This window comes from Typopeltis vanoorti, chromosome 4 (genome assembly GCF_054136105.1).
Source record: "Typopeltis vanoorti isolate ZY-2024b chromosome 4, IOZ_Tvanoo_1.0, whole genome shotgun sequence".
NCBI classification, from domain to species: domain Eukaryota; kingdom Metazoa; phylum Arthropoda; class Arachnida; order Uropygi; family Thelyphonidae; genus Typopeltis; species Typopeltis vanoorti.
This window is the reverse complement of record NC_143552.1, coordinates 74,698,667-74,724,121: the sequence shown is the minus strand read 5'-3', so window position 1 is coordinate 74,724,121 and position 25,455 is coordinate 74,698,667. Positions and strand designations below refer to the sequence as shown.

General features: G+C 34.6%; 1 protein-coding gene across 1 annotated transcript in view; it reads left to right on the top strand.

The window, feature by feature from the left end:
* The window catches only part of LOC150107420 (glutamate receptor 1-like), a 322,254-nt gene extending 310,668 nt beyond the window's left edge, over nucleotides 1–11,586 (top strand). Inside the window, exons 12-16 of the mRNA XM_090391848.1 lie at nucleotides 3,114–3,358; nucleotides 6,281–6,389; nucleotides 6,748–6,885; nucleotides 7,059–7,157; nucleotides 11,469–11,586. Coding sequence (XP_090247974.1) covers nucleotides 3,114–3,358; nucleotides 6,281–6,389; nucleotides 6,748–6,885; nucleotides 7,059–7,154 — 588 coding nt within the window. The 3' untranslated portion in view covers nucleotides 7,155–7,157; nucleotides 11,469–11,586. The remainder of the gene's footprint in view (nucleotides 1–3,113; nucleotides 3,359–6,280; nucleotides 6,390–6,747; nucleotides 6,886–7,058; nucleotides 7,158–11,468) is intronic.
* Nucleotides 11,587–25,455: the final 13,869 nt, after the last annotated feature.

Below are 25,455 nucleotides of genomic sequence, written 5' to 3'. Positions count from 1 at the left end.
TTTCAGGTTTTTAATGCTCAGAATTCTGTGTATCGCCATGTGCTTGTCGGATATTGGTTGTTGCGTGTAAGGTGTCCAGATCACTGTTGACACGATTTTCCTGTGTAGTGTTTCTAATTTTGTTAGGTGGCTGTTTGATGTATTTTTATAGACTGTTATTCCATATCTGAGTAGGAATTCGCAGATACCGTGATATAGAAATTTTTTTTCATGTTGGGTGGAATAATGTCTTTAACTTGGAAGAGTTTTGCTGCGATGATCCGGAGTTTAGTGTGTAGGTATTCTATATGTTTTGTCCATTTAAGGTGGGAATCTATATAGAGACCGAGGTATTTTGCGTGTGTTACAGGTTTGATTTCGGAACATTGGCAGGTATTTTTGTTGTTAATGCAGCGGTATGTGTGACAATGTATCGATAGTGATGCGGGGCGGAGGATTCTTAGGTTGTGTATTATCAACATCTGTGTTTTGGTGCCGTTGATTAGAATTGCGTTTTGGTGGAAGTATGTTGTGATTTCGTTTAGGTCTTGTTGTGCTTTGCAGAGAGCTGTGTTAATGTCTGTGTGGATTGCTAGTAGTGCAGTGTCATCTGCGTATTGAAATATTTGACTTCTTATGGATATGTTATGAACATCGTTGATGTATATGTTGAATAGAGTGGGTGATAATATGGCACCTTGAGGTACACCGTGTTTTACTTGTATACTCCAATTCTGACATGTACCTATTTTTGTTACTTGTGTTCTGTTTGAGACGTAGTTCTTGAACCAAGTATGCAGTGTTCCTCTTATACCTATTGAGTATAGTTTGGAGAGTAGTATGTCATGTTCAAGTGTGTCAAATGCTTTGGTTAGGTCCAGCAGTATAAGGGCGGCGTACTTGTTTTTGTCGAGAGCTTTGTTTATTGTGTCGGCGATGTCTTCTAATAAAGTAATGATGCTTTTGTTTTCTGAAAGCCGTATTGGTTTTGTGAGATGATTTTGTACTTCTGTAAATAGTTCTGTAGTCTGGTGTATGTTATTTTTTCTAGGATTTTTGAGATAATACCTGTGTCGTATATTACCTTCACGAGTTTCAAAAATATTGGATTTATTTGTTCAAAGTATGTTATAAGGTCTGTGAGTCTTATTTTGTCCATTCCTGGAGTAGTCTTTGGTTTTAGTTTTAGGAGTGCTTCTTTCAGTTCCTGTTTTGTTATGGGTGGAAAATACATCGTTTTTGTTGTTGACTTTGTGTCGGTAGTTTTTTGTTGATCGTTGATAGTTTGTCTTTTTTGAGTTGTGTGATGTTGTTTGTGAAAGCATGGTTGAATGTCTGCTGGTTCCTCTTGGTTTGTATCCTGACCGAAGCTTTTTGCAATAAAATCTTGTGCTGAAGTTTTTTTTTTCGGGTTACTAATTCGTTGAGTGTAGCCCATGTTTGCTTAAAGTTGTCGTTATATTCCATGAATTTTCGGAAGTAGTAGCGTCTTTTTGCCCTACGAATTTTTGTTGTTAGTTTATTTCTTGTGTTTTTGTATAAGGTTTGTAAATATGTGTTACTGGGTGACTTTTTAAGTTTTTTCCATAGCTTTTCATTTATAGCAACAGAATTTAGTATGTCGTCATTTATCCATGGATTGTTGTCTGATTGTCGCCTCGTTTGTGTAGGTTTTGTTGCTTTTTTGTATATTTCTGTGAACTTTGGCTGAAAATTCTCGTATAATGTTACAGGATCGTTTATTTTAAGTAAGGAATTCCAGTCTGTATTTTTTACTTGGTTATCGACAATGTTCTTTAGTATGATCGAGTTTTGTCGACTTTTGTGGGGGTGGGAGGGGGGGATAGGAAACGTAATAAAACGAAGTTGAGACAAAGTAGTGATCGGTAATTTTTACGTTAATTACTGATGATGTATATGTATGGATGGAAGCCCGTATATTGATATGATCAATGCATGATTGTGTTAGTGAGTTATTGAGTAGTTCTTCTCTTGTTGGGGAGTTAATGGTAGGGTTTATGTTGTACTGACTTAGTATATAAAGATATGTGTTAGTGGTTGAAGAAGCGTGGTCAAGAGTATTTATGTTAATGTCTCCTATTAGGATGAGCCTGTGTGTTGTACACGGTTCGATGCCGCTTAGCCATGTTTCTAACTCGTGAAGAAAACTGAGTGGATTATTATCTCGGAGTCTGTATATTGTGTTTATTGTGTATTCGATACTATTGTGGCTATTTGTGAGTTCCAAAATTAGTGTTTCTGCATGTTCGAAGTGAGTTTGTTTTACTGTCACATTGTATTTTTCTTTGATAAATGCCACAATGCCAACTCTTCTTTTGTTTGGTCTGCATAAGTTGTAGGTTTGATAATTATTTATGTTGTATGCGTAAATTTCTGTGTCGTTTATTGCAACTTCGGTCAGTATTAGGACATCTATCGTTGTCATGGTATAATCGAGCTGTGTTATCAATGTAAGCCAGTGTTTTTTTTATACTTCTTATGTATTATCTGACAGTCTTGATTCTCTTTTTGTGTTGTACTCCTTACCATTACTTTCAAATGATACTGAATGATTTGTTGTATATTAAGGTATGATGTGGAAATTATAGACAGAAAGAAGGCCGCCTTTTCTGAGGGTAAGGGGGGAAATAAACGAATAGTTGTCACCATGGCGATTAATCAGGGATCTTTTAATGTTGTAGCGAATAATGGTTTTCATGTATAGTCGAAATGGCAAAAATTATGCATGTCCTTAGACTGAAAATTATACTTGAATTCTTGTAGAACAGGAGATACAGGGAACAAATTACTTCTTTTATATATTTTCTTTCGTTATATAAAAACTAATAAAATTAAAAAAAAAAAACTAATTTTCATTAGTAGACTGCCTTGTTACTGAAATGATATTACAGAAGATAGCAAATTCCTCTCCCTCCGGATTACACAAATTCGGAAAAAAGATGCGTACAGGAGATTATTATAGAGAAAGAGAATTCGACTCATCGGTAGAGATTATCAAAATTAGTATTTACAATAATAATTTAGTATCCAAATGGACGCATGAATAAGCACTATAAACTGCATTTACTGTTTTATTTATTTATTTTATTTATTTATTTTTTTTTTTTTGGCAGCGTTCCAAGATTACAGTGTATGCTCGCATGTGGGAATTCATGAACTCAAGGAAACACGTGTTTGTTTCATCGTATGAAGAAGGCATTCGCAGAGTGAGGGAATCCAAAGGAAAATATGCCTTCCTTATTGAATCAACGAAGAATGATTACATCAACGAAAGGCAACCCTGCGATACTATGAAGGTCGGTCGTAACCTGGATGCAAAAGGTTACGGGGTTGCTACACCACTTGGATCTACTCTCAGGTATTATGTGATTTGAATCAAGTTTTTGGTTAAAATTTATTATTATTGTAAAAAAAAAGTAGACTGTCTTAGATAATTTCAAGAAACGAAAACAACAACAAAAACAAGCAAACAAACATAAAAAAAACGTATCTATGTTATACGACATAAGCAAGCGATTCATGTGTGGACGTAATTGTTTATACATAAACTCATGCCGCTGTTCTAGCGATCCTCACCTCTCTAAAATTTAATGAATATCCACCTCAAACTAAAGAAATGTTTTCAGTTGCTAATTGAGGCATAGAAAAACAGTATTATTTTAAGTAAAACCCAATTAATTCTTTGATAAATTTTTTTCACCTTGAGGGGGAGGAGAGGGGACGGCGGGCTCTTTACAAATTCATATAATTTCGCCCATGCCGTGCAACACACAGTAAAGGTTCCGGTATGCTTTCCGAAATCAAATTCTAGAAATTTCCGTTTCCAACTCATTATTCACTTCGGTTTCTGTGAGTATTTCCTTACTAATAACAAGAACGTATTCGTTTAATCGGTAAAAGGAATCTTTGGCTACATCATTCCGAACGAAGGAAATTTCCATGCCTTAATGAGGTGCCACATATTTAAGAATGTACAAAGCGAAATTGCGTTCGCAATTTCTTTCCCTTAATGGTTTTATCTCATTTTACAAATATAAAGTAATCATCCCAGACAAGTTCTTCTCATAAAATATTTCATTAAGCAAACTTAAGTTTTAAAATCCTTTTGCCTAAATCAATAGTTACAAAGCTTTTCTATTATTTAATTGCAAAATGCGTATGAATTAAAAGAAAATAAAGATCAGTTCCGGGGAAAAAAATCTACCGAGAGTTATTTTATGTTCGCCAACCATAAACGCTTAAACGTAAATTAATGAACTTGGTCCATTTTATCCCGAGTGATAGAGTTTTAAATTGAGAGAGAGAGAGAGAGAGAGAGAGAGAGCGATTAGAGACAAGATTAGGAAAAACCTGAAGATACTAAATTAAAATAAATAAAAATAAAATGAATAAACAATCCGAAATCAAAGTTTATATATATATACAGGGTGTTCGGGATAAATTTGACAGTTTCGTAAGGAAAAAGAAAATCTTCTTTGTATCTATTAAATTTAATGAATTGACAAAAAAACATTACAGGCAGAGTTAATTACAATACTATCAACAAGATTTACTCAAAATAACCACCATTAGCATCGATCACAGCTTCAATTCTGCTTCGGAACCTCGAACAAGCTGATGCTACAGTCTCCCTGGGAAGGGCCGCAAAAACTGTTTTAATTTTATCCATTAACTGGGCTTTTGTATTACTGGAAGTGCGATTGGTGTCTTTTTCAACTGCGCCCCATACAAAATAATCCATGGGGTTAAGGTCTGGGGAGTTTGGAGGCCAAACATTTGGACTGGTGAAGTCGTAGAAATTTTCAGACAACCATTTTTGACTTTTCCCAGAGGTGTGGCAAGGGGCCGAATCCTGCTGCCATACATACGGCCTACCATTGGCTACCCTTGTTATCCAGGGCTTGACTACAGTTAGCAACTCCACGAACAAAGCCCGAATTCCAATGCCAGGGTTCTTCAACACCTGTTCCTGCAGATTTGCGAGGAATTCTGCTGTACGAACGCAATCAGATCGTCTGCTAGGGATCTTTCTTCTTGCTACATCCTCGTAGTCACCATTGCAAGTCTCTAGTCCATGCCTGATTGTTTTTACTGTATTCAGGGAGCATTGGGCAGCAGTCGTAATATCCTTATTTTGATGGCGGGCACGAATCATCATGATACAAGTTATTCTCTTCCATGATTCAGGTGGGTTCCAGCTATCCATCCTTTCTGACATCTTGTATATGAATGAAGAAGGGTCCAAACTTTTAAATGAAGAGAAGTATGTGTTAATACATGTAACTTACGGAAAAATATAATTAATTATAAATATGTCAAATTTATCCCGAACACCCTGTATATAAACATCATTCGCAACGTGCAAATATTGCTATATTTAACAATATTTGCATTACTGGATATATTTTTCTTTATTCTGATATTTTATTTTAATTTTCCTATTAAATGTCTATTCTGAAAAGTGTCCATAATGATTAGCTAAGTCACAAAAAAGAAAATGCGTAGTTCTTTATTCTCTAAAAATTACTTGGTTTGTATTTTACGTAATGTTATGTTTTATCTTGCTAAAAAAAAACCTGTTATCGAAAATTGAGTTTCAGTCTCGCTGTATATTATTACGTCAGTTTCAGCACTTTAAGCCTCGAAGTGACGTTTCTAACAATGCGATTTAATTAAAAAGAGAAAGAATGTGTTGTCGAGTACAAAACTGGAAAAGGTTGCATACATCTCATCTTATCTGATTTCAATAGAAGAAGCGTAACCTATTGTTCGTTTTAACACGTGCTTATATCTTTTCGTGTAGTTTTTTTTTTCATTTTTTATTGTTTTTAATTTCAAAGCCTTATTGTTTTTTATTCACACGAGAAGAAAAATGCTTTGAAGAGTTTACATTGTTATTTTTTTAATCAGAAACAAATGATTTTATTTTTACCTGTAGGTAAAAATAATGATCTTTTAATATTGTTTGAAAATGTCAGATATGTTTTTCAATTTTTAAAGTTCGTTAAACATGAAATGTTTTATATATTTTTACAGTAGCCATCATTTTATTCTCCAAATACTTTTGAACAACAACAACAATAAGTATCGAAGTAGATAGAGTCAATAAGATCTGCATAAATAATATAAAATTTATTTATTATTGACTCGGGGAGTAGAAACAGGACTTCTTCTAGAGGTTCCCATACAGTACATGAATGACACTCCCCTTTATATTTGGAGTAATTAGAGAGTAGAAGATTAAAAAGGAATATATACTGATTTTAAATTATATTTTCAGGGATCGACTAAATCTTGCTGTTCTTTGGTTAAAGGAGAAAGGTGATCTGGCAAGGTTAGAAAATAAATGGTGGTACGACAGAAGTGAATGCAGGAACGGAGATAGCAAGGTAAATATGTATTCCTCTTCTTTCTGTAATAAAAACATAAATTAATGAAATTCAAATCATTAATAAGTGTCACAATCGAAATAGTTTCGGTCAGTCAATGTATTTTGTATGATAATTTTGTGAGTAACAATAAAATATAGGTTAAAATTTTATTTAAAAGGGAACATTTAAAAGAACACCTATTATTTTTTCATTTATTTTTATTACAAAAGGAAATCAGGAAAGATATTTTTAGACATTTAAATAGAAAATCTATTGATATTAAAAGAAATTCGAATCACGCAATGGTAAGTCAGATAGGGTTCTTCACGCTTTTATGTTGTTCTGAGGATAATTGCATTTTAATTTTTTTTTTCAGGAATCTTCTCAAAATGAACTCACTTTAAGTAATGTCGCTGGATGCTTCTATATCCTTATTGGCGGACTTGTGCTCGCAATGGTGGTCGCTCTTCTAGAGTTTTGTTACAAGGCTCGTCTGGAAGCAAAAAGATCTAAGGTAAGTAAATTAATTAATATTGCATTAATATATTATAATTCATGCTTCCGCTGCTTATAAAGAACAAGGAAGTACAGAAGACCATACCAATAAGCATTTTTTCCAGGTCAAAAATTTTTTAAGCCAACAATATTGAACGTGCAAATTAATGCCAACAAATATTTTTGTTTCAGATGACCATCTGCGAAGCTATGAAAGCAAAAGTGCTCATGTCCATCACTGGCGGACCTAATGCAGATCGAGGAAGGGTACGGACAGGCTCTGTATAATTGGTATACACCATTGATAACGTCTTTCTATTTACGTTTTCGTCTAGGTTGTAGATAAAAAAGTTACCGGCTTGAATACTATTCCTTTAAGTGTAAAATAAAACTAGAATTTATTTTTTAAAAAAAGGTAATATTTGCATGAATTTAAATACATTCAGCGAATATTGTAAATTTCTTATTTTCTTTCTCATGCATTCTTTCAAAATCGAATTAAATCCGTAATGAGCTAAGAAATATAAAATAGTTGCATGTGCGCGGCTTCCCACAAGAAATGATGTAAAGTTTTCCTGACTCGAGATAATCCAACATTTACAGATCCATAAGAAATTTCACGTTAAAGCATTTCTCTTGTCAAATACAACGAGAAGAACACCTATTAAGTTTTTTTGATTTATAACTACGATTCCTACGCAGTTAATCACGACATTTAAATTTAAAATCGTTCGCAGAAGAGCCATTAATAAAAGTATGCGATAGTGATTTGAATATGACACACGTGACCGAAGAAGCGCGCGCGCCAAGTGTGCCGATTAGTTTTGCACCCTTCCTCTCGTTCGAATAAATATTGAAAAACGACTAGCATTTTTTTTTTTTAAATACCTGAATTTCATCAGATGTAATATCGTTATTACAATGTAAATCTGCCAGTTATTTTGAAACATTTCTACCTGTCGATGAATCATTGCTGAGATTGAAGGTGAAATCATGGCAAATGCCTCAGTTCTTACAGAACTGAGATCATGAGCTGTTTCAGTCTGGTTCCTCTGATTTAGGGAAAACCTCGCCTTCTTAAAATTGTATATTTACCCTTAAATGAAAGCGAAAAGTGAAATCCGGAGAGAGAAAAAGCACACCTTGTTTTTGGAAGTGAAAAAGTGTGAAGTGTTTACGTTAAAAACATTAGAATCGTAAGAAAACAAATCTGGGTATTACCAGATGTGTAGGGAGACAAAATGTGATCTTCCTTGCATGAATAAGACTGGAGGCTTTGGTACAGTACCATTAAAGTTGACAAAGTTTAATGGTACAGTAGTGTGGTACAAAAGTGGACAGTAGGGTTTCTTCCCAGTTTATCCTGGGGTTTTTTCACCCCGCAAAGCAAGCAAACCAGTCTTTCAACACTACAGGCATAGGATACACCGGGGCTTAGGGCTGACCACCTTATCCTGTGAACGGTTTGAGGTCCATTGATTAATAAATCCTGAACACCGCAAGGTAAAATAGGCGGAAAGGAAGATAAGATGAGATGGCTTAAATATTATTTGTAACCATTTCTTAATTTTAAGATCTTTACTTTTATTTTTACTATCATAAATACATATATATATTGCTGCACAGCATACATTTTATTTTATATTAAGCAACTACTATAATTAACACGTAATTTTGCATCATCAGATTAATCTAAAAATATAGTAAAACTCGATAAGTGTTGAAAATCGTACAAAAATAATTAAGGGGTTGATACGTTAGTTGATTTGATGTATAGCTTCTTCTTTTTCTTTCTTTCTTTATTTGTTTTGTAATTTTAAAGATAATTTATTATCCAACTTCAAACCAGTGTTGTTTGTTATTCTTTTCCTCATGGTTCAGCTAATTCTCGTATTTGTCAATCGCAGACTTTTTCTGTCTTAAATGAAACTCAGCTTTCGTTTTGATATTTATTTAGCGGAAACTCAAAACTTTTCTTGATTTACATCTTTTCAATATGTATGCGTATTAGATAGTCTCAAAAATCTCTTGAGACAAATATTTCTCGCCAGTGTAGTGAATTACATGCTTAGATACACAACTTATCTTGTTATTAGGGCATTTTACTGCTTTTTCTCCTGGGAATATCAGATTTTGAGGGATTGTTCCGTTTTCTCTCGAGACAATTCTCGTGTTTATTCAGTAACCCTCAAGAGAGGAAGGGCTTATTGGATGAATGAGCGTATAATAATATTTTAAATCTTTCACCTTTTCGCAAGAGTTTCATTTCATGGAAATATTATAATGATGATTTTTATCTCTAAGAAATGTCAAGTCTTACTATTTAAAAGTCGGAAGAAATAAACATTCCTTTCAAATTTGTCTCCTAAAGATATCTGCTAAAAGAAATGCATTCAAATAAATGTAATTGCAATCTTATATTTTAACGTCTACTTGAACTAACAGAACGAAAGAATATTATAAATTCTATTTCGCAGTCGAATGTATGGAAACCTTGAAAGTTTCAAGAATAGACCAGAAGGTTTAAGAGAATGGAATCTTCGGCATCGGAGTTGCCTTGACTTTATTTAAGAAAAATTTTACTTCTATTGGTACTTTAAGGTTTCACTTACTAGATAGGTGTTTACATGTTGGTTCTCATCAGATACGAGGTAACTGAATTTCTTCAAATTGCCAATTCCAAAAATCCATAAGTGATCTAATAGGTCACATCTCAAGTTGCTTCAAAACTGGATCTTTTATGAATCTCTGCGCTCCGTCCGGTCACCACCCTGAACCTCAATCCAGAACAACCAGAAGCAAGTATTGTCGTCAAGCTTAGCCTTTTCTCGGCGAAGCGGCAGGCAGACTAACCACTAGAGTACATGGGCCTGCAGTCTTTTTTTCTGCGACCAAACAGACAGACAGCTTAAGAGAGTGGAAAACGGTAAAACAGTTTGTTCAGAAGAACATCAGAGATCTAAACCGAGACCTCAATTAAAAAGTATCAGTTATAGGTTCATTCCAACCTCTTCATGTCTGAATGCTGGTCCTTAAACCCTGAAAGAAAGAGGGGAAAGGAGTGTGTGAAGTCCATACATGGGTGGGGGCCTCCCCCCTCGAGGCTAACCACCTTGCGTTGGCCTTCTCTACCCAAGGTTTCATAGGACTTCTCCCTTCTAGGGACATTGCGTTAGTCGTTGGATTACTTGCTGGTTCTGAAGTTACTAAAGTTAAAAAATCGAAGCTTCAGACAAATATCACTTCTGTCATTTCCTTGCCTACATAGTTATTAGTGGCGTGCACAATACTTGATGAACCAAGAGTTCCCCAAAATGGTCTGTTCTAAAGGCAGACATTTTGAGGTACGGCTCTAGAAAGCTGCAGTTATTGTAGACTATAACTTGCTTTCAGGGTTTGTGTATCCCGTTTCGGGATTCTCCATAAATGGTACTTGAATTCTGTAATTAGAAAGATGATGATTTTGATTTTTCTGCTGACTAGTAGATGAAACTGCAGAAATACGACTTTCTCTATTGTCAACATAGGAACACGCAGGGCCGCACTAACACGAAACCAAATACATCTTATTAGAGGGCAGTAATGAAAGAAGTGATTACCCGTTTCGAGCTAGTTGGGCTGTCCGTCTGCAATTTACTGCATTTTATGCACTTCACTGATAAGTTCCCGAGTGCTATCGTCCAGAACAGGTCTTGTCTGGAAAGGTAGCAGCGAAGTTTGTAGAGGCTACTTGAAAAAATTCCTATATCCATATGCGAGTTCGGTGCTAGATGAATATGAAATTGGAAGATTTTTGAGTACAACTGCGTGGATTTAGTGATAACAGATTTATTCCTTTGGCTAATGAAATGACAGGAAGTCCCATAGTATTCGGGGATAATTTCTTCACGGGATCCTTGTGGTTACTTATACCGAAGTCAGATAGAAAATATCCTAGGAAGTACTAGACTAGACGGTTGCTAAGATGAGTGGAGATAGGAGTTTTCTTAATCATTCTAATGGTGTTAGTAAAGACGCGATATCTGAGCTGTTGGAAGCCAATTCTGCATTGTGAGCTGGGAGAAAAAGTGGATGAATCTATACCTCTTGCTCGTGACAAAAGAACTGAAGGATTTATATAAATCAGATGCTGTATTTTCCCTGATATCTGTAAGATAGACGACGTGTAGTAGTACAGGGACGATCACGGTTTTCACGATAGTAGCTCTTACTGTATTTTGAATTTGAATTAATTATTAATTTGACGAATTAGATAGCGTGTCATTTCTCCAGCCAATATGCTATGCGTTCGAATCCCGCGTTATATATGCATGTTTGTGAATGCCTTTAGGTAAGAGAAAATTTCATCGTTGTTAAACACGACAATGTCATTTGATGCCTGAATTGGCTGAAAAAAAAATTACTTTTTTTTCGATTTTCTTATTAGCCCATCATCACCTTGTAACGTTATCGGAGACCTGAAGATATGAAACCATATTATACTGTAATTCAAGAAAAAAAATGTTTTTAAATTAATTTCGTTAACACTTGGCTTGTAGTTTTAATGATGCTCACTTGTCATACTTTCAGTTCTTTTAATTCGTACTTCGTCTATTTTGCTAGTTCTATGTTTCTGCTTCGAATCTGATCACCGTGGATGGACTAAGTGATTTCATGAACGCAAATCTCCATACTCAAGTTTAAAGGAAAAACGAAGAGGACAATTTTGGATGATTCCGAAATTATTTTCTCAGTGGGAAGCGTGTGTTTTGTATGGGATCATTGAAAAGGCTGGTGTAATAACGATAATAATATGAATAATCTCTTTTAACTTTGTTGAATGCTATAAAGTTTTTCCCCCTTAATTTATGTTTTATGCACCAGTCTGGGTCGAGTTTGCATTTTAATAACAAGTATCATCACGCTTAATATAATTACCAGTACAGTCCCAGTGAGGAACGCTGCCCTCAGTGCCGAAATGTAACCAACTTCATTTAGTGTTAATATAATAAACATAAAAAGCGGTAATTGTTATGTGTGTGTGTGTGACCAATGATTGGGAGATTTTTCCTTGTTTATCTGATGCAAAACTGACCTTTAAAGATTCATCTGTGATCCACTTTCAAAGAGGCTAATCGTCGATATATCTATTGAAATTCTTGCTGGTGAGTAAGAAATATCACGGGTGCCTGTTTGTTACTAGTGTGATCAGTCATCAAAATATTGGATACCAGAGTGTTCAGAAAAACGTCGTGGAAAACAAAAAGAACTAAAATAGGATTGAGAGCTTAGATTCCGCAAAAGACTAGAAAATTCTCAAGATCCTTAGCTTCAGAATTGGATAAACACCTAAGCAAGTAATCCATTATGTTGATTTACCACTGGAGTTATAGGTTACTATAAATTGTTTCAAAAGTCAACATTTAAGTACTTTCTGGTTAGTGTTTAAGATATTTGGTAACATGTTTATATACAGACTGGAACATGTTTAGGCCTGTAGTTTTCCATATATTGCATACAATACCTATTTGCATGTTATTATATGCTGTTCAGTAATACTACAGATGGCAAATGAATTGTTTGAGCAACCATAATTCATATGTTTATAACAGAAAAATCAAAATATATTAGTCTCCTTATTGTAAATGAGAGCACGTGCTTAAAAGTTGTTAATTCATTTATTAATTGCCATGTGATTGCAACTGTTGATTGTATTGTATTATAGGTTTCCTCAATTGGTGTATATTACATGATTATATCAACTAATATAGCGTGTTTCTTGCTCTGTGAAACATTCTCAGAGTGCTCAATGTGTCTATAATTCATAATATCATATTAAAATCCCATAGCATATAGCTACAAGTAATGGATTTCTACACTATTTATAAATAGTTTACTGTTTTAGGCAAAATAACTAATTCCAGTACAGTGGAAAACTGAAAAAAAAAATTCGCCTAAAATGTATCTGACAGGTGAATATTAGCGCATATAATTACAAAACATGCAATTTATTTCTAATTAAGTACTATTAAAGATTTTATAGCAGTTTAGAACAAATGCTACGTTACAGTTCATTAATATTCCAACTGTACTCGATTGTACAACGAATATCATCTAAGAACATCCAGCTATTCCATTTAGTGAAGCTCCTCCCTCGAAAGTGAACAGAGTAACAATAATGTTATCTATTTTATTCCACACACAGTTTCCTTTCTTTACCGCTATAAATCCATTTTAACATACACCCATTAACCATAAAAATAGCATTTGATATTTCTAAAGGTTGCAAGATTAGACGAAACAGATTATAAAATAAGAGAAGTAGCAGTGAGATGCTTTATGTTCTCCGGGCTGGTTTCCATGGTTTTTACAGTCCCGATGGTATAATTGCTCAACATTTTATAAAAATATCCGCTAAATTAGAACTGTAAGTACAAATTAGGAGAGTTTTATACCACTATCTAGTAATATTAAATGAATCATCAAGGAGTGCCAATTACTTACAGTATACTTCCATCGCTCAAACTAGCTTAGTTTTAGTATTATAAGTAGAAGATACTTTTGGATCCCGTCCTTTATGCGAATTTCATCTTATATTTACTGAAAGAAGGCAAATTATTAAACCGTAATTTTAGACCTAGTATTACACTGCAAATAACTATTGTGAGCATTTTTATATTGCACATTAAGTAGACCGGCAATTTGACCATATTATAGCCCGCATTTCTTATACATAACATCCAAATGTAATTCTTGATAAAGATCGGTTATAAGAGGTAGCATGAGTCAAAATTCGTGGAAAATACAGATCTAGTTTGTAAGGAAGCCAGCTTGTCTTTAAGGGATTACTGTTATTAATATTGATGAGGAGTACGAACCGATATATTTTTTGTCTTTTTGGAATTGTTCAGAGCTTATTATTAGTGTACAAGACGGACTTTCTACCTGAATGCAAGAGGGCGGTTCAAATAGATCCGATGAATCAGAACCCAATTCAAATTAAGGAGAGCATTGGGATACATTCCCTTTTATATTTAGCTCTCGTATTTGTCTTTTAGGTTTTTATATCTGGTAAATTATCGTGTTTATCGAGAACTTGAATCTCATTATGTTCTATGGTAGTCAATTTAGCACGGTATGTTGGAACTCGATTGTCCAGAAATATGTGATCTTTCTTGAACACTCCTGATTAACTTTAAAATTCTGTTTAAAATATCCAAATATCCTGATAATTCTTATCCGAATTAACCTCCCTACTGTGATGAATTCCTTCCCAAATAATATATTTCATATGAAGCTCAAAGATTTTACCATGTACTGCGATCATAGTTTTTTTTTCTTTTTTTTGCAATCGCTATATACTTCTTTATCGGCCCACAGAGTTAAAGTTCCAAATCTTATGAGCTATAACAGGATTTACTACTCTTCAATATTCTCTCACTGTTCTAATATTGCTATCAAAGAAGATCAGACACATTGTCTGCGATTTCCTCCTTATTGTAAAAGAAGCTTTTTTTTTGCTTTCTACTGGAAATTCAACTTTGTATTTCTACTTTCGCACCATTAGACAATTTAAAAATTGTTTAATGTCGAAACAGCGGTTGTGCCTTATTTGATTCTAGAACACTTGCATATATACAAATCAATGAATGATTGACAATAAACTACAGATATGTTTTGTGTGTAGGTATGTGAAGGGAATTTTTCTTTTTTTTTCTTCTTTTTTTTGTGTGCGTTATGTTTCAATTAATTACGAGATATACAGGGGTCTGCGTCCGTATGATTGATCAGTTTTTGTTTTTATTTAATCGCCACCGATCGTCATGTAAAATTCCATGGTGAATAACATTGCCTAAAGGTGAGCGACTGTCAATGACCAATGACTTTTCATTTGAATCCTGGAGAAGTATTGCCTACGTTTAAAAGAAAAACAAACGTGCAGATTGTTCTTTTTTCAAAGATGTGGGTTCTGTGACTGGAGGTAATGTTTTTATAAACTAGGAAGCGTTGCATTCAGTGTACAGTGAATGGTTCTGTTGGGTTTAGTAAAAGAATATTCTAAATAGATTTAGATGCAGTATATACTTAAAGTTAGTTTGTAGGTTCGACTTTGAAATTTAATTCTCTGATCGGAACTATCTGACTGTATCCAATTACAGGAGGATATAGATTATTATTATTTTCTTTACTTCCTAGACAATGGTAAGTACGCTGTTTATAATTTTGATTAGCAGTTTATAATTATCAGTTTTATTTATTGTTAGCAGTCACATATTGGTCTTATTAAGAATAATTTATCATCTTTTGTAGATATAATAGAGCAGAGTAAATCAGATATCCTATATGACACTTACGAATTCATTACTAATACAGGGAAAATGGACCAACTATTAGGTCCTAGTCAGTAGGATACCTTTTTATTCAAAAACCTATTAGTGACGTATATCTTTGATTATTTGTTAATTTAATGCTTTAACTGAATAATTAGTTTTATAAGAAATGAAATAAAATTATTGTATGAAGCAGCTGTTAACCCATAAATAATAATATTGTTTCATCATTAAAAATTAAACAGCAGAAACACGAAACAGTAGTATTAGTGAAATATAATTGCTTGCTCAATATTTGCTAAAAGTAAACAAGTTAACAATCTTCTGAGTCTTCATGGAAAAAAAAGAATAAAGAAACTGTACATAAATGGCACGCTAACAAAAATGCGCTATTTATCCTGGAAAAAATGTCCCATGATAAGGTATGATCTGAATAAAACGATACCATATTATATATACTATCATTTTTTCCAGATCATTTTCGATGATAAAAAGCACATTTTTGCTAACTTGCCATTTCTTGTATAATGATTGAGAAGAGGGACTCAGTATTAACCTGGAAGTAATTATGGATGGCTTGTGTTCTTAGCTGAAAGAAAGGGGAATGTATAAGTCCAGTCTTTGAACAGAAGAGAAAAAAAAAAGGGAAATTAGAGTTACAAGAATGGCGCCAGTTTTTCGGTGAAGAAGGTTTGAGTTATGAGTCTATACATTTCTTCATACTAAGATCAGAAGGAAATCATTTACAGTAGGATCTCATTTCATTTGATCACCTTCCTGATAATTAAGAGACTGTCCAATAGAGAGCGTAGGGTTGACCAATGAAAGATTGAATGAGTACACATTGTGTGACCATGATACTCATCACGGGGAATGAGGAGTTTCGTAATCCATGTATTTTTGAACAAAGTTGCATCCTGATACACAGAGAAGATTAATTGACTTCAGCAGGGAAGAAATTACTCATTTTAGGAAGGCTAATCAGTTATTCGTCACCATTTCAACTCGTAAACTAAATCTTTTGATGGATGTTTTAGGCTTATTTGACTTTGTTGAAGTAGGAGAAGACGAGAATCTATTTTCATATGTAACTAAACATCATAAGTGGAGGAATACAGTGGAGAATCGTTTATTTTCGAAGAGGATAACAAAGAAATTGTCAGGTGGTAGTTAGCCTCCTCAAACTGCCAGTTGAGGAGGCAGTTTGAGGAGGCTAACTTTAGTAACTGTATTGTTTCTTGTCTCTCCGGTTTAATTTCTAATGATTTTACTCCTAGAAGATAATATTAAGAGTAATTTATGAAATAACAACGATATGTCGATTATTATAATTTATTTAATTATTAATTTATTAAATATTTTTAATTTGATTATTGTAGTTCGATTAAAATACAGTGTTCACATTGTTCTTGGTTTAATTTTATTTCTTTGGGCTTGAAAATTTTAAAAGCATTCTGTAAAGTTCAATCACGTCTTGATAATAATGTATTTTTAGTGGAATTATAATTGCACGAAATTTTAATTGTAATTAACACGTGATCACACTAGTGATAAGAAAATATTCACATATTCCATAGCCGAAGTTAGAGTTGTCTATTTTTCAAATAAATAGTAATTTATATGAACACAAAGTAGCATCATTGCAGTTTTGAATTTTAGAAGTATTAAAGGAATAAACATTATGTAGGAATAATCAAATGAGAGACAGAGGGAAGTAAAATATTGAGAGAGAAAATAAATCTTGTGGGGGGGGGAGTAAAACATGATTAAGAATTAATTGGTGATGCAGTTGTTATTGAAGTGTTTTTAATCTAAATTTTAAATCGTATTATAATATTAAGATTACAGACACGTTTAATAAATGCGAATTCTTATGGTTATCATTGAAGAAAACCTGAATAAAATACAGGAAAATGAAATGCATTATTGAATGTGTTAAAAAGATCGTATTGTCATCCTTTAAAATAGTTCAGTGCTAAAATCTGTTTGTAAGTTTGTAAATTTTTGAGCCAAACTATTGGTGATTGATATAAGCAATGTGTGTGTTTGTGTGTGTGAAAGAAGCAACTGCTCTCTTCATACTAAGGATGGGCAAAGTTAACTCTGAAGACTATTTTGGTATGTTTGAACGAAACGTGCCAAATGTTATTTTAAAGTTATATCACCCGCTGAGCACTCAATGTGCCTTGGTTCTTGCCAGCAGTGAGATCTCTAGCTGCGGGCATGGTGCTTTTCTGTGCCACATATCAGGAGATGGCTGCAGGACGCTCAATGAGTGACGTATGTGTGGCCATCATCCTTAACCACACCTGTAGATAGCCACCGGCTGTAGGTCACTCCTTTATGTTCGAGGTACTGTCCTGTGGATTAGCACTCTGATAGACGCTGAAGACATCCACCTCTTTTACACTGCACTTTGCCAAAGTAGATTTAGGACTGTAGTGAATAGATATGTAGATATTATTTATATCTGCCTGGACGAAGATTCCATAAAATGTCTTTGTATTCTTCCATAAAAATGGTGAGTAAAGGGATATTTATACTGAGATTAATTTTATCCCTTGATGACTATGGAGTTAGTCGTTAACTGTGTACATATTTTTCACTTTTTGTCTGCTTATTTCATTACTCATAATATGCTATTACTTGTACAGAGAAATATTATCTAATTTGGGTTCAAGTAGCTTTCTTGTTTATATGTAATGACGTAGATTATAAATTGTTAGCTGTAAATAATGCAGTTCTTTATTTGATCATGTTGACTGTTGGTCGCTTGTTTCGTTTGGTTAGTTGGTTGGTCAGTTGGTTGATTGTTGATTGTTTGCAGTATATCATATTAATAGATCTCGGAAGAAAGTGTTGGATTACAAATTGGTATCTAAAGAAGTTTGTAACTTGTTGAACTGATTATTGTTGTTAATGCATGTAATTTAGAATTGGGTTTTCGTTAATAAAATGTCAATTATATCTTGTGTACTGGTGTCATTACTCAAATAACACACACAAATACGTCATCATCATCGGAGTAATTTTTATTCAATTTGTCACTCATTAAAAAACCAAAAAAGTGTTCACTTATTCATTAATTAAAGCGTGCTATTGAAGCGTGCCTTTTTGTTTCTTTGATCATTACATAAACTCTCTATTAGAGACATCGAAAGCCTAATATTGCGATGAATGAACTGATAGATATTGAGCTTCCGAAAAGAATTATGCATGTACTGAATTGAATACTTCAAAGAGGAGAAAAATTGTCGACCATCTGATAAAGAAACTTCTGAATTATGGTGACGTTGTTAATAGTCATGTGACTTTTATGTGGAAGCAGTGAGAAACTCTGTCGAGCAATAATTAATTATATCTGTTGTTCACTTTTATTTGCAGATACTTTTGAAATTAAAGTAATCTCTGGATATCGAAACGAAAAACAGCTAAAATCGTACCCTGCAGAACTGATACTATTTAACTGTACTTTCATGTAGTAATGTGTCGGCAATGAAAAAAGAATTACAAAGCACAGTCGCCAACCCCACTTCTCGTGACGTGGTTCACTTCCACAAAAGGGGCTCTGACAAACTTAGTGAGTATTCCTGTTCTAAAAGGATACTTTCTTTTTGCAAGACTATCTTGCTTATCGGAGATTTTGTGGCTGATGCCAAGTTGAGTCTCCAAAGTAGTCATTCTGTTTTCTGATCTCATCCCCTCACTTTCAAGCAGTGTAAGTGAATAATTCAGTAATTCAAGTAAACGTTTAGTGATAAATGGCTCAAGATAAAAACTTCACCTGCGCACTCTGCCTATACTGCAGATCGCAACATCTGTAAAACAATCATCAAGTTCAACAAGACATTGAAAGTGCCAATTACCGCAAACTCGCCTCCCAAATGGCAGTCGCTCCTTCTACTCTCTTTACAAGGCCATGGGGCGCAATATCAGTCCACCGAGCTCTCCACCGCTGTCAGATCTGGATGGTACTGTAGTTATCTCATCTAAAGATAACGCTAACTTACTGGCATCACTTTTCGCTTCTAATTCCTGCATTGAAGACCAGAACAAAGTTCTCTCCACTCTATCAGAATGGCTCCCTTCATGTAGAGTGGAGAGAACTCTACCTTAATGGCTCCCTCAAATAACGAATTGAGCACAAATCGTACATCTAAGAACCAGAATACCAGATAACGCCCCCAATACTTTCTCAGTACTTTGATCTTTTCTTTATCAGGTAAAATATGCCATACAGAACGCAGCTTTCGGCAATTCACACCATGTAACTTTCCTCTTCCACAAAACTCCCTTCAGCCATCCATCCATAACCTCATATACACTTCTGCAATATAGCAGAGCCAAGTTGGACGATCTCAGGGACATCTAATTCTGTCTTCTTATTTAAACACTTCTCTCTTGTGATTATCGAACTCATTAGGGCTGTAATGAAGTCTTCATTCAAATGCCTACACTGCATTCAAAATTCCCATTTACTATCCACCTGCTTCTCTAACAACGGGTGTGTGCCAAATGACTGCAAGAGATAAATTCAACATATATCAAGTGGCTTACCATAAGAACTCAAGATTCTGAGCCTATTGCTAAAGACAAATCACAGATCTTCCCGGCTATTGAAACATTACTTTTACATATGGGGTGGGAGCCCTCCAAAGGCTTCCTTTAAAAAAGGCTGGACTCAATACAGAGGAGAGCAATTACACTTATTAATTACCCATATATTACCAACTCATTCCTCCCCCTTTTATACAGACGTTTGGTTTCTGCTTATGTGTATTCTATAAATATTTCCATGGAAAATGTTCTTCTGAAATAGCATCAATAATTCACCCATTCAGTACTGAGTCCGTCGGAACACGTGCGGCTTCTGCCCAACATCCCCTCACAGTACACCCTGAAACCTACAAACTAGTTTCTTTTCTTCCTCCTCCTCCATTGCTACTGCTGTATTATGGAACAGTCTTCTCCCTGTTGTGTTTCCCAAGGAATACAATATGCACAGTCTTTTAAATCAAGTGCCAACAAGTTACTCCTTTCCCAACCCATTATCCATACACGGTATTAATTAACTAACATTACTGAGTACTAAGGTTGATCAATCAACCTCTCGTGTATGGGCTCAACACACACAAAAAAATAAAAATAATTTTAAAAAAATGCAAAACGACCACAATAGCTACAAATTATATTTTGAGACAGCCGGCCAGCATTAGTCCACTCACACCCTATACAAAATACACAAAATACAACGCGCTATAGGTTTAGAACCTTTCATGATGGAAGTAACATAAACTGGGCAATCTTGGTTGGCTGGATGGACGAGAATTATTGGTTCAAATCTTACTGTGGCTGGTTTTATGTGAATACCTATCGGCGCTTTCAAATACTATCAGATGCACTCAGTGCTCATCTGTGTCTGAATCTCTCTCTTTCTCTGATGATACTGATGCAATAACACCTGAGGTCGATCCTCTGGCATCATTCTTCTCCTCTGACTCTTACATAAATAACCATAGCCTGACGTTTCTTTTACATCCACTTCCTCGAGCACTGCTCCACTTTAACTACCTTCACCATTCCTTCACTTTCAATTAAGTCTGGAAATACAAAAGTATCAGCCGTCCTGCCTACACAACAGCACCGATGTCATAAAAAATAGCACATTTCCTTTGCTCCTTGATAGATAGGGACACAGATATTTTTGGTCAAAGACGTTTCGAGAAGTGTCTTTCACTTAAGCACATGTGCTGCAGCAGACAACAATTCTCCAGATGTCCCAGTTATCAAACAAATTGAATTTTCCTGTAAAATGGTGTTTGTATGAATGTGTTTACTGCGAACGTAGTAAACACAGCATAAACCTATAAAGTTATCGCACTAAAATAATTTGTCTAAATATAAAAATGAATGTGTATTTCTCAAATGATTATGAAACCTTCATCTTGAAGCATTACGAACAACACAAATCGAAAACAACATTTTGAAGTAATTTATCTCGAGTCTATACCCAGTTATGCCTAGTCCAACACATGATAGGTTTCATATTAGAAATATATTTGTTTACTTAGAATCTATACACTTGTACATCTTCAAGTTTTCATTCCATTATGAGTTGAACTACTTATAGTGTGCTGTTGTTCTCCCGTCTGTACACTTGTTCAAAACAAGTTTTATTCTATGAATCAGTTCAACAGAAAATGAATGATCCTAAAGAATATTTTTGCACTATTACACCACGACAATATTCTCGACAAAACTTTGTTCATTTTTTTTCTTCAGATTTAGTGGATATAAATTCTTTTTTCCTGATTTTACGCTGCATTACAGTTTTCTTGTTTTCTGCAAGGAAAATGTAATTACAAAATGCATTTTTTAATGACGCTGTTGATCTCCTGTTCTATTGCATGATGCAACGAATCACTCAGTAAAAACGTAATCTTTAGTTACGACCGAGTGCATTTTAATCACACTGTTTCCGTTATCATTCAGCCAACAGCTTCGAAGACTTTGTTTTTTAATATTTCATTCTAAGATTGCATATTATTATAATTCTAACATCGCAATGATGATGATGTTTTTCAATGTTTTATATGTGTATAAAATACGTCCGCGCTGTAAATTTTTCATACTTAATAGCGAAAACGTTCTTATATTTTATGTGAACCTCGAAATGTTTCTTTAACTTACACGATATATATATCGTGTATACACGATAATGAAACATGGTTGAGAACGACGGATTGATATGATCCTCACTCGTGAAACGACTCTTTCAATGACAGTAGATTACATTACTTCTGATCAGTAAGGCCATGATGATTTCATTTATTTTAAGACCAAATCTCTATAAATTTTGAAATGTATACTTATGCCGACTTTAACTACACTGAGAGAGAAAAGTCGATTTTATTGAAGAAAGAAAGCGGAAACCGTAATTGGACACCGGCTAACCCAGCGTCAACAAAAAATGTCTAGAATAACATTTCCCTTTACTGATTTGAATCTGTGTATTTGTAACCAAGAGTCAAATACTCTGATAGGTTATTTATTATGCTACACCAAGGACTTATTCATTATTATTTAAATGCTGTAGCGTATAATTTATCAGCTCGTTATTACGACACCGAATTAACTGCTCATTAAATTGCCCTTGATGATGAGTAGATAAGGTTTAGGAAAGGTAAGCCTTAATTATTGGGAACAAAACCGTCAACCGTCAAAATTCTTCAAAATTGTTGTCATTTTAAATATCTATCTATATCTATCTATCTATCTATCTATCTATCTATCTATCTATATATATATATATATATATATATATATATGCACACACACGTAGTATTGTATACCTCTCCTGTAATATCAATAAACAGTAAAGAAATATATTTATCAGTGACGTCTGCAATTCGTTTGACGAAGAAAAGACGGCATCTATCAGCACTATATCCCAGTGGCGGCCAATAGCAATTACCTATCCTGAGTGACCAATTTTTTGTTGGCCACTCAGGGTTGCAATATGTGTAATTCAATGAGATAATAGGTTAACAGTGCGCACAGTAATATCTACGTTATGTCGACAGCCATCTAACTACGAGGAAACAACCATCCAAACAGCCTTTACTGTGAGACTGCGTTAAACATTTTGTTAAACTCAAACAAACTACATTGAAGTCTAATGGTGTGATCAATGTTTTCTGCATACGTCTTCGGTCGCTTAATAGTGATGGAGCAAAGTATAAATGCCACAGATTAGATTGCTTTGGACATTTTGGGAGAATTCCCCAGTTCATCCCTCCTGAATTTATTCGCTTGGATAATAGTTCAGAACAAACACTATCTGTGGAATGAAAAAGATCGACCATCTCCGCTATAGGGATCCACCATAGTTCAATATTGGATGACAATTGCTGGATGCAATTATCATCCAAGGTTAGTATTCCACCTTTTTTCAGCACCGCGGGAAGTTCATGATCTTCATAATAAGCAGAGCTAAGTGAAGAATTTACTTCCTCAGAGGGGTTCTGTGGTCGAGTATTCATAATACAGAGAAACATTCTCTATTCTGATTAAGCGCATATTCGTTCCTTATCCTAAATGTGGTATAATCTTGCACGAGAAAGACACTGAAAATATCTTATTTTGTGTTTCCTCCTTCGCGCTGAATACATTTCATTCAGCATTGGTAACTCCACTAATTGCTATACACAATTTACATATGACCCTTGTAAAATTTTAATCCTCTGAAATCATTGAGAACTAGATCATCCTTTCTCGACGAATTATATAGCTCTCGATAGAGAGGAAAATCGATGTAATGACCTTTGCTAAATCATCACTTCATAATTATCCTGGGCTCTCTCTGCGACATATTCCTGAAACTCAATGAGCTGAATGCTGATTTGAAGGATTTGAATTGGATTATTATCGGATATCACGCCAGATGCTGTACTTAAAATTAGTTAAACATGTAATTAAAGCCACGCATAATCAATATATCAGTTGACGCAAGTTCTGAGACCAGCCAAGCCACTTTGCATGAAAAAAAAAAAGATTCTAGAGAAAATCTAGCAATCTCTTTTGAGAATGGCTAACTCAGCCCGAGAAGGAAGGAACTCAACAAATGTTTCATAGGTTATTGATGGAATTTAAATCCAACTAAATTTTCAGAAAACATTCCTTAATGCAAATCAGTACGAATTTATCGGAAGTTTCCTGTTCTCTAGTTCAACAAGTGACGTATGTCTGCAAATTGATCGATGAGGAGAGTTGCACCAGCTGTTACCTTTAATACGCATTTGTAAAGAAAAGGACAACAACCTGAAGGTATGAAAAACACCGATCCAGTAAAATTTGTATAGTTTGGCCATTTTTGAAAATCGTCCCTTAATGGCATCATGAAATTGATAATTTTATTATACCGACATTCGCTGACCGTACTATAGTGGCGCGCACAATCTTTATGATGCTTAAACTAACATTAATATGTTAATCAACAGCATAAACTCGCCATTATTGTTTTTGCAAGATCGGTTATTCTACAACAGGTCTGTGAGCATTGAATAGTACGAGGGAGGGGTCTGAAAAGTTCTCGGCCTAACAATGAAAAAACGAATTTATAATTTCAAAATTATTTTTATTTTTCAACATAATCCCCCTTAAGACTAAAACATTTATTCCAGCGATGCTCCATTGCAATTATCCTGTCTCTGTAGTGGTTCTCAGTAAGATCTGCAAAATATCACTCTACAGCTGCAATCATCTCTTGATTCGAAGAAAACTTCTGACTAGCGAGGAAGAGTTTTAGTTTTGGGAAAAGATAGAAGTCAGAGGGAGCCAAATCTGGGGAATAGGGTGGATGTTCCAACAATTCATATTTCAGATCCCTAAATTTTCCCATTGCCAAAACACCTTTGTGAGCAGATGCACTGTCCTGATAAAAGATTTCTTTCTTCTACAAACCGGGTCTTTTCTCACGAATTTTTTCGTCTGGTCTGGTTAAAAGATGGAATAATATTCCCCAGTAATTAATTCAAGATAATTAATAAACAAAATTCTTTTAGCATCCCAAAACACCGATGCCATGCATTTCCTGCTGTTGGAACCGACTTTGTCTTCTTTGGCGCTGAACAACCGGCTTCTGTCTACTGTTTTGACTGCTGTTTGGATTCTGGTTTGTAATGGTGAATCCAAGTCTCATCCATAGTAATAAAGCGACTCACAAAATCAGTTTTATTTTTGTTAAAATTCTCCAAGCACTGTACAGATATTTTCTTGCGAGTGTGTTTTTGATCTGCTGTGAGCAAGCGCGGCACCCATCTTGCGCAAAGCTTTTTCATTTGCAATTCTTCACGCAAAATATATCCAACACGTTCTTTTGAAATCTCTCTAGTCTTAGAAATTTCACGCAATTTGATTCGCCGGTCATCCAATCCCATATCGTGCACTTGATCAATGATTTCTGGTGTTGTTACACTTTTTGGACGTCCTTCACGTGGATCATCTTCAAGGCTGGTACGGCCACGTTTAAACTCGGAAGCCCATTTCTTAATTGTCGAAAAACGAAGGAGGGGAGAGCCCATAAACGTTTATGAATTTAAACGTTTATGGGCTCTTTAAACGTTTAAACGTTTATGAATTTAAACGTTTAACGTTTGGCGTTAAACCTTTTACAAAAAAAATGTATAACCGCACGATACTCAATTTTATCCATTTCAAGGAATATCCTCTGTCCAGTGTTTCTATCAGGGCGTCGGTGTCTATTCCATTCATTGTTAAAT